We start from the raw sequence: 16,362 nt of genomic DNA, 5'->3' as shown, positions 1-16,362 counted from the left end.
TGTCAAACAGAAGGCTGAATACAGGGTTGGATACTTAAGAGGGTGGAGGAACAGAGGGTCCTTGGAGTCCAAACCCATACATTTCTCAAGGTTAATAGGATAGTTAAGAAGGCCTATGGGATGCTGGGTTTCATTAGTCAGGGGATTAAGTTCAATAAATCTTCGTCCGCGAAGCCAAGCCAAAGAAGAAGAAGGAGAGGTTGTGTTGCAACAATACAATCCCTGGTGAGACCACACTAAGAGTATTCTGTTCATTTCTGGTCACCTCATTAGAGGAAGGACGTGGAAGCTATTGGAGAGGGTGCAGAGGAGATTTACCAGGTTGTTGTCTGGATTGGAAAATAAGTCTTATGAAGCAAGGTTGAAATGAAGAAAGATGAGAGGTGACTTAATAGAAGTTTACAAGATTATGCAAGGAATTGGTAAGGTGGACAGCCAGCACCACTTTCCCAGGAATAGCAACACCAGAAGAGATCTGTACAAAGTGAAGGGAGGAAAGTTCAGGGAAGACATCAGGGCTAAGTTTTTTTACACAGAGATGTCGGGTACCTGTAATGCCTTACCAGGGGTGATGGTGGAGGCTGAAACATTAAGGACATTTAAGACACACTTAGACAGGCACATGAATAAAAGAAAAATAAAGGGTTATGAGGTAGGAAGGGTCTAATTTTTTTTGGTATGAATATATAGGTTGGCATAACATCAAGGGCCAAAGCCCTGTACTGTGCTGTACTGTTCATGTTCTATGTAGGATGCTGGCCACAGCATCAAAGTACTCACATCAGGTTGTGGACTGCTTGGAAATGGTTGGAGATTGGCTGAAGGTATCAGAACTGGGATGCCAGAGGATGCTGGAGGCTTCATGATAGTGTCAGAGATGTGCATCTGCAGTTCAGGATGCCAATGGTTCAGACTGAAATCTATGTGGCTGGGGAGGCTGCGGGAACGCTGGAGGTGAATCCATGGACACCCAGTGACTCGGTGGGGGTGGGGGGGGGGTGGGAGGGGGGAGAGTTCTCTTTTGTTTCTCTTTCTTTCTGTCTCTAAGGGGTGCTGGGCAATTTCTACTGAGAGTGAATCTTTGTCTGGAGAAACTTTGTGCTGTCACATTTTCTGTTTTATTACATGAAAAATAATCTTGAAGATTTAACCCTTTGTACTCCAGGTTCACCAAAAGATCTGTCTGAACTATTGAAACATTACTTTTATTTTCCACAAACTACAACTGAATATTTATTTATCTATACATAGTAACTCTTCTTCTGCCTAATGCACTATTATGGAACATTTACTTATCCTATTGTTGTTGCTAGGTCTTCTGTATCTGTGAAAGTGTTACTAAGCTAACTTTGGCACTAATTTGTCACCCAAGAGTGGCTAGAATGTGTACTTGCAATATTGCATGCAATCATTTGAGACAAATAACAGTTGGATTTATGAGGAAAAAGATGGAAGTCGAAGGCATGTTGATAATCAGTTGAACTAGTGTGCAAAATATCTCAATGGAACTGCGGACGTCTTGTACTGTAATATCTCTTTTGGAACTGCTCAGGCCATCTCTCAAACAAACCTCCCCTTCATTTATTCATCCTGTTGTCTCAGGAAAGCTGCTAATATATGAAAGGATTCATCCCACTCTCTTCTCCCCCTTCCATCAGGCAGTACATTGAGTTTGACGGGGTGAACCTCAAGATTGAAGGGCAGTTTCTTTACTATTGTTATCAAGCTCTTAAAAGAACCCCTCATTGATGAAAGTTTTTCTCTAACTGTACTTTTCTCTATAGCCTGCACGTTGCCTCTGTCACATTCCATAGCACTTTTTTATTGCACCACCTCCTACTGAAGGATGGATTGGCTTACCGCCTGAGTTATCTTATTTATAGGAGAGCAGCTTTCTGCCTTTCATTAATCACACGGGTGGTCACGAGCAACGCACAAGACTAAAGTTAGAAGGGGAAATAGAGAGAGAGAGAGAAAAATGGCCCTTTCCCAAAACCAGTGTAGGACTGGCACGTGTGCAGCGGCTGAAGCGAAGCAAGCAAGGTGCGCATGCGCCTCTCTGGCAGCCGAACATGAATCCGACGCATGCGCTTCCCTGGCAGCCGAGCGTGAATCCGACGCATGCGCCTCCCTGGCAGCCGAGCGTGAATCCGACGCATGCGCCTCCCTGGCAGCCGAGCGTGAATCCGACGCATGCGCCTCCCTGGCAGCCGAGCGTGAATCCGACGCATGCGCCTCCCTGGCAGCCGAGCGTGAACCCGACGCATGCGCTTGAGAATCTGGACGTGCGGCACTTGCGCAGAGAGGGGCTGTTTCGTTGAGAGAGGTGTCCGTGCTGGTAAGTGTCAGGAAGAAAAGGTGAGTTTAAGGGAGTAGGCTTATAATGGACGCTCGAGTCGAGTTGTGTGCCTCCAGGAAAGGCCCTACCGCATGCTGGTGTTACGGTTTGGATGTTATGAGGAGGGTTGTTTCCCTATGGCCATGTTGGTACTTGCAAGTGAGGAGGCTAAAGAGAGTACTAGGCCGAAACTGGAATGTTCTGCGCTGATGTTGCCTATTCCATACTGTTATAACTGGCACGTACTTTGCTGATGCCTGTGACAGCCGTAACCCTAACGGATCTTCAAAAAGTAGGGGTGAAATTTAATAATTCTGGAGTACATTGGGGTATTGGGTTTCATATTTAGCATCAATCTGTTGAATTATTGGTGTTTTAGTTTCACATCAGCATAAGGACTCTTCATTGGATGTTATAGATTATGCTCACTGGCTTTCCCCACTTATTACCATAGTTCCGTAGGCATGAAATCCAGGGAATTAAGAAAACGTTTCCTTTCAAGTGCATCCAGTTTTAAAAGGATTTTTGACATTTGAAAATAAATAGAAAGTGCTGGAAATATTTGCCACCTTTCAGAATTGAATGAAATGGCGACATGATTGCATATTTAGTTATTTGGCAAAATGAAAATCTTTGAACTTGAGACATGGTATTAAACATTTGCTGACAACTTGCATTACTAGTCTGGTTAACTTGCTAGATTGAGGTGATGTAACATTTTTTTTAAATGTTACATTATACAAGTCTGTTGTATACGAAAAAATTGAAAAGCAAAACCAAATGTTGCCTATTATTAAGAGAAAGCAGAACACTCCGTGGATTAGGCAGCATCTCTGGAGAGAGCAACTGGAAATTAGGAAAAGGTTTTTTTTATTTAAAAAAAAGCTTGATGTTTAGAAAATGTAGGAGGGATGGAGAGAACAAAAGGGACATTTTAAAAAGTCAGGAAATGAAATGAGTTGAATTACAAATGGTGGGAATACCAGCATAGAGCAGATGGTTATTTGCAGCTGATCATTGTGGAGAAAGAAATGAAAACCGGTGGAGGAGGAAGAATAAGAGTGCTGAAATAATGAGAAGACTAAGTGTACTGTTGCCTGAAATGTAAAACAAGATGTAATACTGATAAGACTGGGCATGTTAAGATGCATCTGTGGAGGAAGGAAAATGGAGTTAATGGTAGAGGTTGATCTTTCAACAGATCTGGTCCCTTGTGACACAAACTGGGGAACAAAAATTGAATCTGAAATTGTTAAATTCAGTATTGAGTTTGTGGGCTGCAACTGCTTTATGTAATATATTTGTTCAAAATAATTGTGTTACCAGTTATCTGACTCTTTAATTGTCTTTCTTCTTCCAGTCTGATCACTTGTCTAAGACCTCTTGCACTTTCAATAAAGTCCAATCTGTTCATTGGATAAATTGTGCAAACATTATGCTGCAATATCTTCATGCAGCACAAGAAAACGCTCTTCAGCCAATGAGTCTTTGTTAATCAGCTACCCATCTCTACTAATCTCCTTTTCCAGCATTTGGCCCATAGCCTTCTATGTCCTGACAATTCAATGACTCATCTAATTAGTTAAATATCAAAAGAGTCTGTCTTGACTACCCTGAGAGGCTTTTTTTTTTCCAGACAGCAATCACCCTTCATGTAAAAAAAAATTTCCTCTGATCCCCTTTGAGTCTACCCTGACATGCCAATAACCTTTGGTTCTGGATGCCTCTGCCACAGAGAAAGGTTCCTCATTATCAATCCAAGCTCCTCATAATTTTGTTTACCAGAATCCGGTTCCGCCTCTAGGCTCGAATGAAATAAACCTAGTTTTTCCACATAATTGAAATGCTCCATCCTTCACAATATCCTGGTGAACCTCCTCTGCATTCCCTCCAGTGCAACCACAGTGACAACCAGTACTGCAAACAATAATTTAAGTGGGATGTTACCAGTGTTTTGTAAATTTGGAATACAGTGTCATCATTTTTATATTCTATGCCCCAGTCTAGGAAGAAAAGCATATGCCTTCTTCATTACCCCATTTATCTATATTGCTACTTTTAAGAAATTATGAACCCCCAAAGTCCCACTGTTCATCAACATTTCTTGTTTCACAATCATTTACTGTATATATCCTGTTTGACTTTCTACAATGTATCACCTTGCATTTGTCAGAATTAAATTTCATCTGCCAATGTTTCACCCAACTTATTATTTGATCTATATCCTGCTGTAGCCTTAGACATTCCTCTTGACAACATTACTAACTTTCATGTTATCCACAAATGTACTAATTGTACCTGCTACATGTGCATCCAAGCCATTAACATGTATCACAAACAATAAAAATTCCAGCACTGATCTCCACAATACACACTGGTCCAATCAGAAAAAAAAATCCTTCTAGTGTGCTCCTCTGCCTCCAACTACAAGTCAATTTTGATCCAATTAGCTAGCTCGCCTTGGATCCCATTCGCCTTCACTTTTTGGATCAGCCTTTTCAGACAGGACCTTGCTGAATGCCTCACTAAAATCTATAAAGGCAACATGTACTGCTCTGGCTTCATTGTCTTCTTGGTTATTACTTCAAAAAATTTGTCAAAATTCTATCCTGAGGACTTGCTTCAATAATTTTTTTACCACTGACATTAGACTCAACAACCTGTAGAAGCCTGGCTTATATCTACTTATCCTTAAATAAGGGAACAATGTTAATTATTCTCAACTGGTGTTTCATCTGTGACTAACAAAATTGCAAAATTCTCCATCAGGCACTCACTATTTCCTCCCTTGCTTCCAGTAGCAATTTAGGATTGATCTCAAAGTTCTTTGTCCCTTGGGATTTATCAGCCTGTGACATCAACACCTCCTCAGTACTGACTTGCTCCAGATTATGTATATATCCCTCCCTGAATTAACTAGATTCCAAATCCTTCTCCTTAGTAAATAAAGATTAAAAATATTAATTTGTGACTTTGCCCATATACATGGATCACCATTTTGGCCCAAATGTTTGGGCAATGTTTCCTGACCACTCTTTTGTTTTTGATATACTTCTGAAATGTCTTTGCCTTCTCTTTAATCCTTTTTGCCGAGGACATTAAAATCTTCAGATTTCTTTGCGTACTCTCCTACACACTTTACAATCTTGGACAATCTTGATTCTAATTGCTTTAACTATGATTTCCCTGATTTAAAATCTTCAATATCCTTTGCCATCCATGGTTTCTTCAATGTGGACCTACCTGCAAATGGCTACAACCAGTCAACTTTTGCCAGGCCCTATCTAATGATATTTAAATCCTTATTCTACCAGTTCTCATCAACCTGAAACCACGTTGTTGCCTAGTCTGTCCAGTATTTCCAGAATTCCATTTTATTCCCATTGTTTATCAACAAGTTATGATATCTTGAAATCCTCTATCTCAGAGGAATCTGAATGCCATAATCTTGAATATATTAATGATTTGTTTTTGAAGGTTATTTGAAGGTTGAGATGAGGAAGGACAAAAAAAATCTCCAGATTGAGGATGATCTTATTGAATGCCTTGAGCAGCAGCATGACCTGTTCCTGCTATTCCAAAGATTTTTCTAGACTGTTATGCAACTCAATTTGGATCAGCCATGACCTTTTTGAATGGGGGACAAGCTCAAGAGGAGTTCTGTATTTCCAATAGTCTTATTTGGTAGTTCTATACTTGCATAGTGCATTTGAATACTTTTTGTAGTCACTACAATAATTTGAGCTTTTTATTGAATTTGCATGAACATTTCTTTATAATTCACCATACTTTTAATTGCTTGTCTTTGTTTTGCAAAGGCTCAGTGTATTTTGATTCCTACTTTGTCTAAATCAAAATGTATTGCAGTATTCATAAATATGGGATATCAGGATGGTGACTTATTTTTGTGTCCCTTTGCAATATCCACTTATTTTAATCTGTTTTTACTATTATAAAATTCTGGACATTTTAAGATGAAATGACAATCCCAAACAAATGAGATCATGCAGAATTCCTTTACCAAGAAACAAGTGGACTGAACTTTTTAAAAAAAAACCCAGAAAATGCTGGAAATACCAAACAGTTCAAGCAGCATTTGAGGAGAGCTGATGATATATTATGTCAAATGATTTCCCTGAGTTTCTATTGACCTAGCTCTTCTCAGGCAGCCCAAATAATAGCAGGTAAGGGCCTGTATGGCAGATCAGACCCATCATGATCCACTAAATGGTGTAGAAAACCCCTGATATAGAAATCTCATGTTACAATTATGAGTTTGTTGTCCTGTACTTCCTTGAAGGTAGTATCTCAAAAATAATGTGAGCTGGATCGTCGGGGTCCTCAATAATTCTCTGAGAGCTCTTTAAGTACCACTCCCTATAGATGTGGGGAGATCCCAGTGATCTTCTCAGCAGTTTTAATCACCCTCCGTAGTGACCTCTGATGCTTTGCAGCTACTGTGCCACGTTATGATGTTGCCACCCAGGGCACTCTTTATTGTATTGAGGTAGAATGTTGTTTGGATGATGGCTGGAAACCTTGCTCTCCTCAACGTCCTGAAGAAGTGTGGGTGCTCTGCCCCTTCCTGGCTAAGTGTGGGTGCTGTGAAGTGGATGGTAATGAACTTTGTGCTTCCCATTCTCTCTTTGACAGAGTCATTGATATATATAGTGAGGAGAAGTCCTTTTTCCGCAGTCATCTCGTTAATGTTGTCTATGTTGATACTCGGGGTCTTGCTCTTGTACCACTTTACAAGCCAATCAACTGCCCTGTAAGCTGAATCCACCCACTTGATGGTACTTTCGGAACTGAACCTGGCATTACGGTCATGAGTTAGCAGCATAAACAGTAGCGGGATGTGCAGACAGCCCTGAGGTATACCGGTGACTAGTATGGGAGGGCGAGAGGTTTTGCTGCCAGCCCAGACAGACTATGGTCTTTCAAACAGAAGACTTAGAAATAATTATTCTGTCATCATCATTAAGGTTAAATGGTGTAATATTTTGGATACATACAATATCCCTTTCTGGGGCAGAGTTGCAGATTTAGATATACATACAGCGTGGTAACCGGCCCTTTTGGTCCACAAGTCCGTGCTGTCCAATTAACCTACAACCCTGGCACATTTTGAATAATGGGAGGAAACCGGAGCACCTGGAGGAAACCTACGCAGACACGGGGAGAATGTAAAAGCTCCTTACAGGCAGTACTGGATTTGAACCTCCATTGCTGGCAATGTAATAGCACTGTACTAACCGGTATGCTAACCCTGTCGTCCCTTCTAACTTCATCTCCTGTTTTGCTGGGAACCATAGATCCCATGGATGCATACCTAAATGTATATAAAGCTGTTCCAAAGAAAAGTGCTGTGCTTTTTTGAATATTTTATTTTTGACTTTTTTCAAAAATGTACATAATAAAATTTTTGACTTTTTTCAAAAATGTACATAATAAAATCTTCAATATCACAATGTATTAAAAGTGCTGCGCTTTTTAAATAAAAAGAAATAGGAGTGCTTTGAACTTTAATGGCAAATATAGTATTTATTTCTTTGAAGGATGGGGTATATTTAAAAAAAAAGGGTGTCTTTATGACTGATTCAGAATAAACTTTAATTCATAATTGTACTGATTTGTAATGCGAGTTTGTCATGTACAGATGCACCAAAATTCTCAGTAACTGCAAGCCACACAAGTACATAAGATACACCAGCAAATTAACTAGCACCATTACACAAAAAATGATCAATATAAATGAATAGATAAACACATAATCAGAGTTGCAGTTAATGTTAATTTATTTTTTAAAAAAGTGATGTTTTAATAGTGCAGACTGGGAATAGTTTATGATTAGAATATTTTGGTGGAGGTTCGAGTCTGTTAGCTTGGGGTGGGTGGCGGGGGGGGGGGGGGGGTGAAGAAAGGAAGAAAGACTGCTTTTGAATCCAAAGGTGTTGGAACTCAGGCTTCTGTATCTTTTACCTGAAGGTAAAAGTGAGAAGAGATTGTGACTATGTCGTTATTTGTATCTCAGCTAAACTTTACATTCGGAGTTCAACATGGGAGAAATGTGGAATTCATCATCACAGGGTATTTCTGTATTTGAGGTAAAAGTTATTGATGCAGTTAATAAATTTTGGATAAAACAATAGTTCTGCTGTGATGGTTGGGTTAACAAGGAAGAAGCTGATGGAGCAGAAACATTGGTGTGGACCAGTGTGGGGGAGTTGCCTATTCCTGTGCAGTATATTCTGTGCTGCAGCAAGACACCTTGATTTAAGTTATTTTTAGGATTGTCCAGCACAGAAACAGGGCATTCAGCCCACTTCTGTTATGCAGAATGTTCACCCATCCTTTATTAATCTTTTATTATAGTCCCATTGGATTTTTATTTTTTTTTTAACCTTGGCTGTCAGCAATTCTGCTTTCACCACTCTCCTGGGCAATCCTCTCCAGGTACTCTCCACTCTCTGGGTCAAAATGGACCCTTTGACATCCCTCCATCTCTTGCCTCTCACACCCTAAATTTAGGTCTTTCACTTTTATCTACCTATTTTAGGACTGCAGTTCCTACAGTCTACCTTACCTATACCCATCAGACTTTTATCTCCCTCAATCATGTCCCTTTTGGCATCTGTATAAAATGAAGGGAAGAAAGTTTAGGGAAGACATCCAGGATTTTTTTTTTTTAAAAAGAGTTGTGGGTGCCTGGAATACCTTGCCAGGGATGGTGGTGGAGGCTGAAATATTAGGGGCATTTAAAAGACACTGAATCAGGCACAAGGATTTAAGGCAAATGAGGGTGACAAGATAGGAAGGGTTTTGAACCTTTTTTGGTAGGAATACAGGATGGCACAACATTAAGGTCTGAAGGGCCTTTACTATACTCTTATGTTCTATGTTTATTTTATGTTTAACCTTCTCAAATTGAATTGCTTGCCAAGCAACATCCTGCTGAACTTTCTCTGCATTGCCTCCAGTGTTATTACATTTCTCTTATAGTGTGATGAGGAGACTATTTGATTGTCTCCATTATATTCAATTATTCTCAAACCTAAAATTTAAACCTTCTTGATGATCAGGCTTTGCTTTGTATAAATGGAAGTGATAGAAATACTTGGACAAGGGAACCTAGAACATTATGGCACAGTACAGGTCCTTGACCCTGATGTTGAGCTGAACTATATATATCTACCCAAAAAAATAGCCCTTACTATTTCATAACCCTCTATTTGTCTTTTATCCATGTGCTTTTCTGAGTCTCTTAAATGCCTCTGGCAATGCATTCCACAATTCTGTGTATTTATTTTTTAAAACTTGCCGCTGATGTCTCCCCTAAACTTTCCACCCTTCATTTTGTACAGATGTCCTCTAGAGTTAGCTACTCCTGTCCTGGTGAATAAGGTGCTGGCTGTCTACCTCATAATCTTGTACATACTGTATCTATTAAGTAACCTCTCATCCTTCTTCACTCCAAAGAGAAAAACCCTAGCTCTTCTAACCACTCTCTGCAGCTCAAAATGCGGCAACCCTACCCATAATCACCCACAGCTGGAACTGTTCTGTGAAATACAGTGGTTCCAGCTGCTTGGGAGATTATGGGTAAGGAAGATGACCATTGATCTGCCATGCATTTATGACAGGTCGTGCTACGGCACCAGTTGCCCCACCTCCATCGGATCCAGAGGGCTCTATGAGGCATCGCTCGATATGAATGCAGAACAGGAGCAGCCTTTTAGGGCTGCTCCAAGAAAGATGAGTTTTATGTTTTCCTTCTGTGCTTGTAGCCGGCCTCCACTGGAGGCCTGGCATGAGAGGGCCTCAGGGCTTCCACATCTTTCCTGTAATGAGGTGACCAGAACTGAAGACAATATTCTAAGTCTGATCTCACCAGAGTTTTATAGAGCTGCAATATTGCCTTACGGCTCCTGAACACAATCCCCGATTAATGAAACCAAACATAAAATAAGCCTTCTTAACTATCCTATCAACCTGTGCGGCAACCTTGAGAGATGTATGAATTTGACTCCAAGGTCCCTATCTTCTTCCATACTGTTAAGTATCCAACCAGTAACTATGCACTCTTTCTTTAAGTTTGCCTTTACTAAAATGCATCACCTCACACTTGCCCAGATTGAACTCCATTTACCACTTTTCTGTTCAACTCCACTTCTTGTCTATATCTTGTTTTAACCTACAACAAATTTTAACACTATCCACAACACCCCCAACCTTTCTATCATTCTCAGACTTACTGAGCCATCCCTCTACTTAGTCCAGGTCATTTATAAAAAGCACAAGAGCATAGGCCCCAGAACAGATCCCTGTGGATCTCCACTGACCTTCAGACAGAATACTTTCTGTCCACCTCTACTTTCTGCTTTCTATAAGCAAGCCAATTCTGAATCCACATGGCCATGGTTCTGTAGGTCCCATGCCTCATGACTTTCTGAATGGGTACCTTGTTAAATGCCTTACTAAAATCCATGAACATTGCATCTACTGCCCTTCCTTCATTAATTTTTTTTTTCAGCCTCAAAATTTCATTTAGGCTCATGAGGCACAACCTTCCACTCAAAAAAACCATGCTAACTCTCCCTGAGCAGACTACTTTTCTAAATGCTCATAAATTCTGTCATTAAGAATACTTTCTAATAGTTTGCAACCATTGACGAAAGACTCCCCAGGTAATTCTCCCTATTACCTTTTTTTAAACAAGGGGACCACATTTGGCATTCTCCAATCCTCTGGCAACTCCCTGTGGCCAAGGAGGATGCAAAGATCATTGTCATTGCCTCAGCAATCTCTTCCCACCTTTTACACCCCCCTTTCCCATAGCAACCTTGGGTATATCTCATCTGGTCCTGGGAATTTATTAATCCTAACAGTTTGAAGAATATCCAAAACTTTCTCTTTCTTAATCTCAACATGGTCCAGCACAAAAGACTTGTTCTATTCTTATCTCGCCTTGATGATTGCTAAATGTTTTCTAGCCTAAGATAATAACTGTTTGTCTCAATAGATGCTGCTTTTCTACTGAATATTTATAACATTTTCTGTTTTATTTCAGTTTTTCAGCTTCTGCAATATTTTGTTTAGTACTCTATTCAAAATGGAATTGCTATGGTTTTCAACCAATCAATGGATTTTCTGATGGCAGAAAATAGTTTTTAATGATTGATATTCTTCGATCTAAAATGTCAGCAGGAATAATGGATTTTGTTGCCTGGTCTTTATTTGCTAATTTAGGGTGGAAGATGACAACATCTGGGGGCATTTGACCCATAACTTCCCTATTCTCTGTACATGTGTATCCAATTTATGCATTCAAATAAGTTGGAAATTGCATCTCCAGGGAAATACTCCACCATGAAACCAAACCATGCATAGAAAGTGCCTTGATCTTTCCAATTTCAGACAAAAATGAGGATGATGGATTTGAAGAAAAGGCCGAAAATATATTTCCTGTTATCATACTTGAAACACCTACCTGATGAACTATCTCCAAGTTGCAGAGATATTATAGTTCTGGTATCATCTATCTAATGTGATTCTTGGGAGCCTTCACATTTTTATGTGCAGAACATTAAACAAAGTGTGTGATATTTGGGAGGTATTTGCAAAATGAACAGAATAAAGTGAATTCTTATTGCATAACCTATATTGACTTGTTGAGTTCAGGTCATTCTAGCTTGGTACATTGAATGCTCAGAATAAATCGGAGATCAAAGCTGAAAGTATCCTGCTTAAACTGAAAAATTGCATTGAGTCACATTAAAATACAGAGACTGTGTATATGTAGTTGTAGGTCACACTCTCGGATACTTACGAATCTTGAATGTCATTCTAAGGTACAGCATGTTAGTACTGTATTTGAAACTGTTAATGAAATTTTTGAGTAATTTGACGAATTTTTTTTCTATCAGTGCATTGATCTGAAATCCTCAGCATAATGACGGACAATAAACGCCTTGCCTATTCCATCATTCAGTTTTTGCGTGATCAGCTTCAATCTGGGGATCTGTCTTCTGATGCTCAGGAAAGCTTAGAGGGTAAGTGATTATTTGGATAGACACATTTTTGGGGATAAATTGAGAAATCTCAATGAAACAGAAAGAGTTGATAGATTTTCTAAAGCCATTTGACAAGGTATCACATCAGAACCTGGTGTCTAAAAGCCCATGAAAATGGAGGAAGGTTTGTCTCGTTGGATTGAAAACTGGCTGTGTTGTAGAAAATAAAAAGTTGGAATAAAGGATTATTTTCAGACTAGAAGAGGGTTGCTCAAGAGTACTAAACGGATCCGCTCCTGGCCCACAGTTGTTCGATAATTTAATAATACGGAGCAAGGAATGGGATGCGATGTTTCCAGATTTGTTGATGATGCAAAAATTTGTGGAAGGACAGGTTATGACAAGGATACTATGATTCTGCAACAAAATATAGATCAACTGAACAAAAGATTGCCAAATAGAGTTTAATATGGGGGAATCATAAAGTCATGCACTTAGGTAACAGAAATCAAAAGGAAGATTGTCATCTAAATGGAGAGAGACTGTAAATAAGTGAAGCACAATGAGATCTTGGTGTATTAATCACAAAATGCTAGCAAACGGGTCCAACAGGATGTTAAGAAGGTAACTGGTATTTTGGCCTTTATTGGAGTAGGGTTGGAATGTAAAAGGTTTTGTGCAATTGTTGGTAAGGCTTCACCTAGAATAGTGTGGACAGTTTTGATCCCCTTACCTAAAAACAGATACAGCAACATTGAAAGAAATCTAGAGGAGATCCAGCAGGCTAATTAATGAGATCAGAGGGTTGTCCTACAAAAATTCAACATTTCCAACTGTATTGGGATCTCACCAGCAATCACATCTTCCCTCCCTTTATGCACGGACCACTTTATCCATGACTCCCCACAATGCACATCCTTCCTCATTAATCCTTCCCTATCCTCAGTTTGCGGATCTGCACTCTGCCCTCTTCCCATTAACATAACCAACCTGCCTGCTCTTGGCCTTCTCTGCAAACATAAAGTAGAAGAACAATACCTTGTATTCCACCTGGGTAGGCTGCAATTCAATGAGATAAATTAGTGAATATTTCAATATTAAGTAACCCCACCCCATGTTCCTTTTTCCCCTCATGCATACCCAGTCTGCTGAAATCCACTATCCCTTTTGTTCATCTTTTCCATCCATCCCCACTCCGCATCTGTTACAAGATTAATTCCCATCTCCCATCTTGTTTTATTTGCTTCTGTCCCTCCCATGTCTAATTCTGCCCATCACTTTCCAGGCAATGACTGTGCCTTTCTCCTTGCTTCATCTCACCTGCCTCATTTGCCATTTAAAAAAATTTCTTATCTATTCCGCCAGATCACATGGCTCCATCTGCCCATCATTCCCACCTCACTTGGTTCCACCTATCACCTCCCAGCCCCAATCTCCTTCCTTCCTCTCACCTATAGATTTGCTATCCTCCTCAGCAATCTCAGTCCTGATGCAGGATCCCGATCCAAATGTCACCAACCCTTGACTCCACAGAAGCTGCTTGACTCGCTGTGTTCCTCCAGCATTTCTTTTGGACAATGCTAAATGCCGTATATACTCGTATAATAGTCGAGTATTTGATCGGGTGGCAAATCTGTGTTTGGGGTATCTTGGATCTTGGATGGGAGGGTGGTCAGAACTTAGTAGAGAGTCTGTGGCCAGGGTGTCAGACAGCGGTCAGTGCAACAGGAGCTCGGATGGCAGGCAGATGGGGCATTGAGAGTTTGGATGGGCGGGTGGTTGGGGTGAGGATCTGTGGTCAGGGCGTTAGGACCTCGACTGGGCGGGCAGCTGAGACTAGGATTCACGGTCGGGGCGTCTGGAGATCGGATGGGTGGGAGGCTGAGGCAAATATCCGAGGTGGGGGTGGTCGGGACCCTTTATAGGGGGGTCGACTTTTACAAGGATCATATGGAAAATGTGCGATTTTTGAGCAAAAAAAGGCAGGTTGAATATTACACGAGTACATGGAGTATTAGTTTTGCATGACAGTCTTGAATTCTTGCTTTATCAGCTGAACAGATCTGCATCCAGTGAACTAATTTCATTGTGGTTCCTTGTGGTGAAGCATTTGTTGGTATATCCTTGGGACTGTTTACATGCAGTTCCTCAGTCAGTGGAAGTATTAACTGAAATTCTACATACAACTCCAAGGTGTGAAGGAGATAACAGCTGATGTGTGTTTGAATAGCCAAATAAGTTTTATTCTAAAGCAATTGGTGTGTTCTTATATAAAGTAATACCATTAGTTTTAATTTGATGGACCTGATACATTTGGAAAAATTGTTTTAAAAAGGGCAAATTTAAGAAAGTATGGAAATTGAAACATCAAATTTTTCAATGGAAATATTAAATGAAAGATGATTTGTGATTGAAATGCAAGGTTAATGTATCAAGTAATATCTTAATGATATATCATCGATCTTGACCACAGTTGCAGTTCAGTGTTTGGAGACGGCATTTGGCATCTCGGTGGAAAATGAGGACCTTGCTGTGTCTCGGACACTCCCAGAGATTTTCTCAGCTGCTGTTCTTGAGGTAAGAACTGAATTTAAATTTTTAAAATTTAAATTTAGACATACAGTATGGTAGCAGGCCATTTTGGCCCACGCCCAATTGGTATATTTCGAACAGCGGGAGAAAACTGGAGCCTGTGGGGAAAATCCACGCAGACAAGGGGAGAACAGTCAAACTCCTTACAGACAACCCAGTATTTGAACCTCAGACCGACTGATCACTCACGTTGTAAAGGCGTTGAGCTAACCGCTACACCAATTGGGAAGAAAAAGTAGTTGTTTACATTTAAATATGCAACAGTTTGATTCTGAAATTGGTTTCTTCTGGAAGGATTTAGTTTTTCCAGATCCATCCACGTCATGATTTTATACATCCTTACCTTGTGTAGCCTTCCAAGATCAATTCTGCTCTATTGCGGATTGTCTAAAAATTACCGACTAAAATCAATCACTCGAGTTGCAGATGGTTTTGGATTCAAGCAATTGTTATACATATCATACATACTCGTGTAATAGTTGTTCTTCTGACCCCCCCCTCCCCCTAATTTTTGGTCCAAAAATTGGATGTTTTCAATATGACCCTTGTAAAAGTTGGCCACCCACCCATACAATCTCCTGGCGCGATGCCCTGGCCGCACACTCACCAGGGCTCCTGACATCCCGAGTGCATACCCTTGCGCTAGCCTCCTCCCCAATGGTTCTGGTTATCCAAGCTACAGGTGCCTTGAACGACACAAGTACAAAGATAATATCTGTGTAAAAGTCAATTCCCCCCCCCCCCCAGCAAATTTACCCCAAAAAATCGGTCCCTAAATTCGACTATTACAATAATTTTTCAGATGTTCAGTTAGACCGCATCTTCCTAATTCAATGTGTACTGAAGTGATAACAGTAAGTATTTTCTGGTGGTCCTTAATATGCCTTTGAGCTAAACAGGAACAAAATAATAAATTTCAATTTTAGACATACAAGCCCCTTCGGCCTATGAGCCCAAGCTGCCTAATTACACCCAATTGACCTACAACCCCTGGTACGTTTTGGAGGGTGGGAGGAAACTGGAGCACCCAGAGGAAACCCATGCAGACACTGAGAGAACGAACATACTCGATTGCCAGTCCTAGTCACTGGCGCTGTAACAGTGTTACGCCGACCATGCTGCCTGATTGATAAGTTGATACAGTTGATGTATCAGGAAACCCTTTCACCGAAGATTAACGCATTGGGAACCGTGAAATGTTTGTTGTACGCAGCAACGCTAGATTTTAAGCTATTGGCACCACAATAGGATAAAGAGGGAGACAAGGAAATGTGCGCACTATCAAAGCTATTGAATCAACTTGTTTGATGATCGTGACCCGTTGCAGACCATCTATTTATTTATTTGTTTATTTTGTTTACTGTCAATACATACATGAGATCACATACAACCCTGAGTTTCTCTTTCCTGTGAGCGAGA

General features: G+C 40.3%; 1 protein-coding gene across 3 annotated transcripts in view; it reads left to right on the top strand.

Moving 5' to 3' along the window:
- Positions 1 to 2,272: 2,272 nt before the first annotated feature.
- The window catches only part of LOC138758719 (small glutamine-rich tetratricopeptide repeat-containing protein alpha-like), a 49,453-nt gene continuing 35,363 nt past the window's right edge, over positions 2,273 to 16,362 (top strand). For 2 of the 3 annotated variants that reach the window (XM_069928057.1, XM_069928055.1), the window contains exons 1-3: positions 2,273 to 2,338; positions 12,265 to 12,390; positions 14,825 to 14,928. In XM_069928057.1, coding sequence (XP_069784158.1) covers positions 12,291 to 12,390; positions 14,825 to 14,928 — 204 coding nt within the window. In that variant the 5' untranslated portion in view covers positions 2,273 to 2,338; positions 12,265 to 12,290. Of the gene's footprint in view, positions 2,359 to 12,264; positions 12,391 to 14,824; positions 14,929 to 16,362 lie in introns of all 3 variants that reach the window. The other variant, XM_069928056.1, reaches the window with a different exon arrangement.

Source organism: Narcine bancroftii, chromosome 3 (genome assembly GCF_036971445.1).
Source record: "Narcine bancroftii isolate sNarBan1 chromosome 3, sNarBan1.hap1, whole genome shotgun sequence".
In the NCBI taxonomy this organism is placed as follows: Eukaryota; Metazoa; Chordata; class Chondrichthyes; order Torpediniformes; family Narcinidae; genus Narcine; species Narcine bancroftii.
The sequence above is the reverse complement of the archived record's forward strand: the minus strand, read 5'-3'. Positions and strand labels throughout refer to the sequence as shown.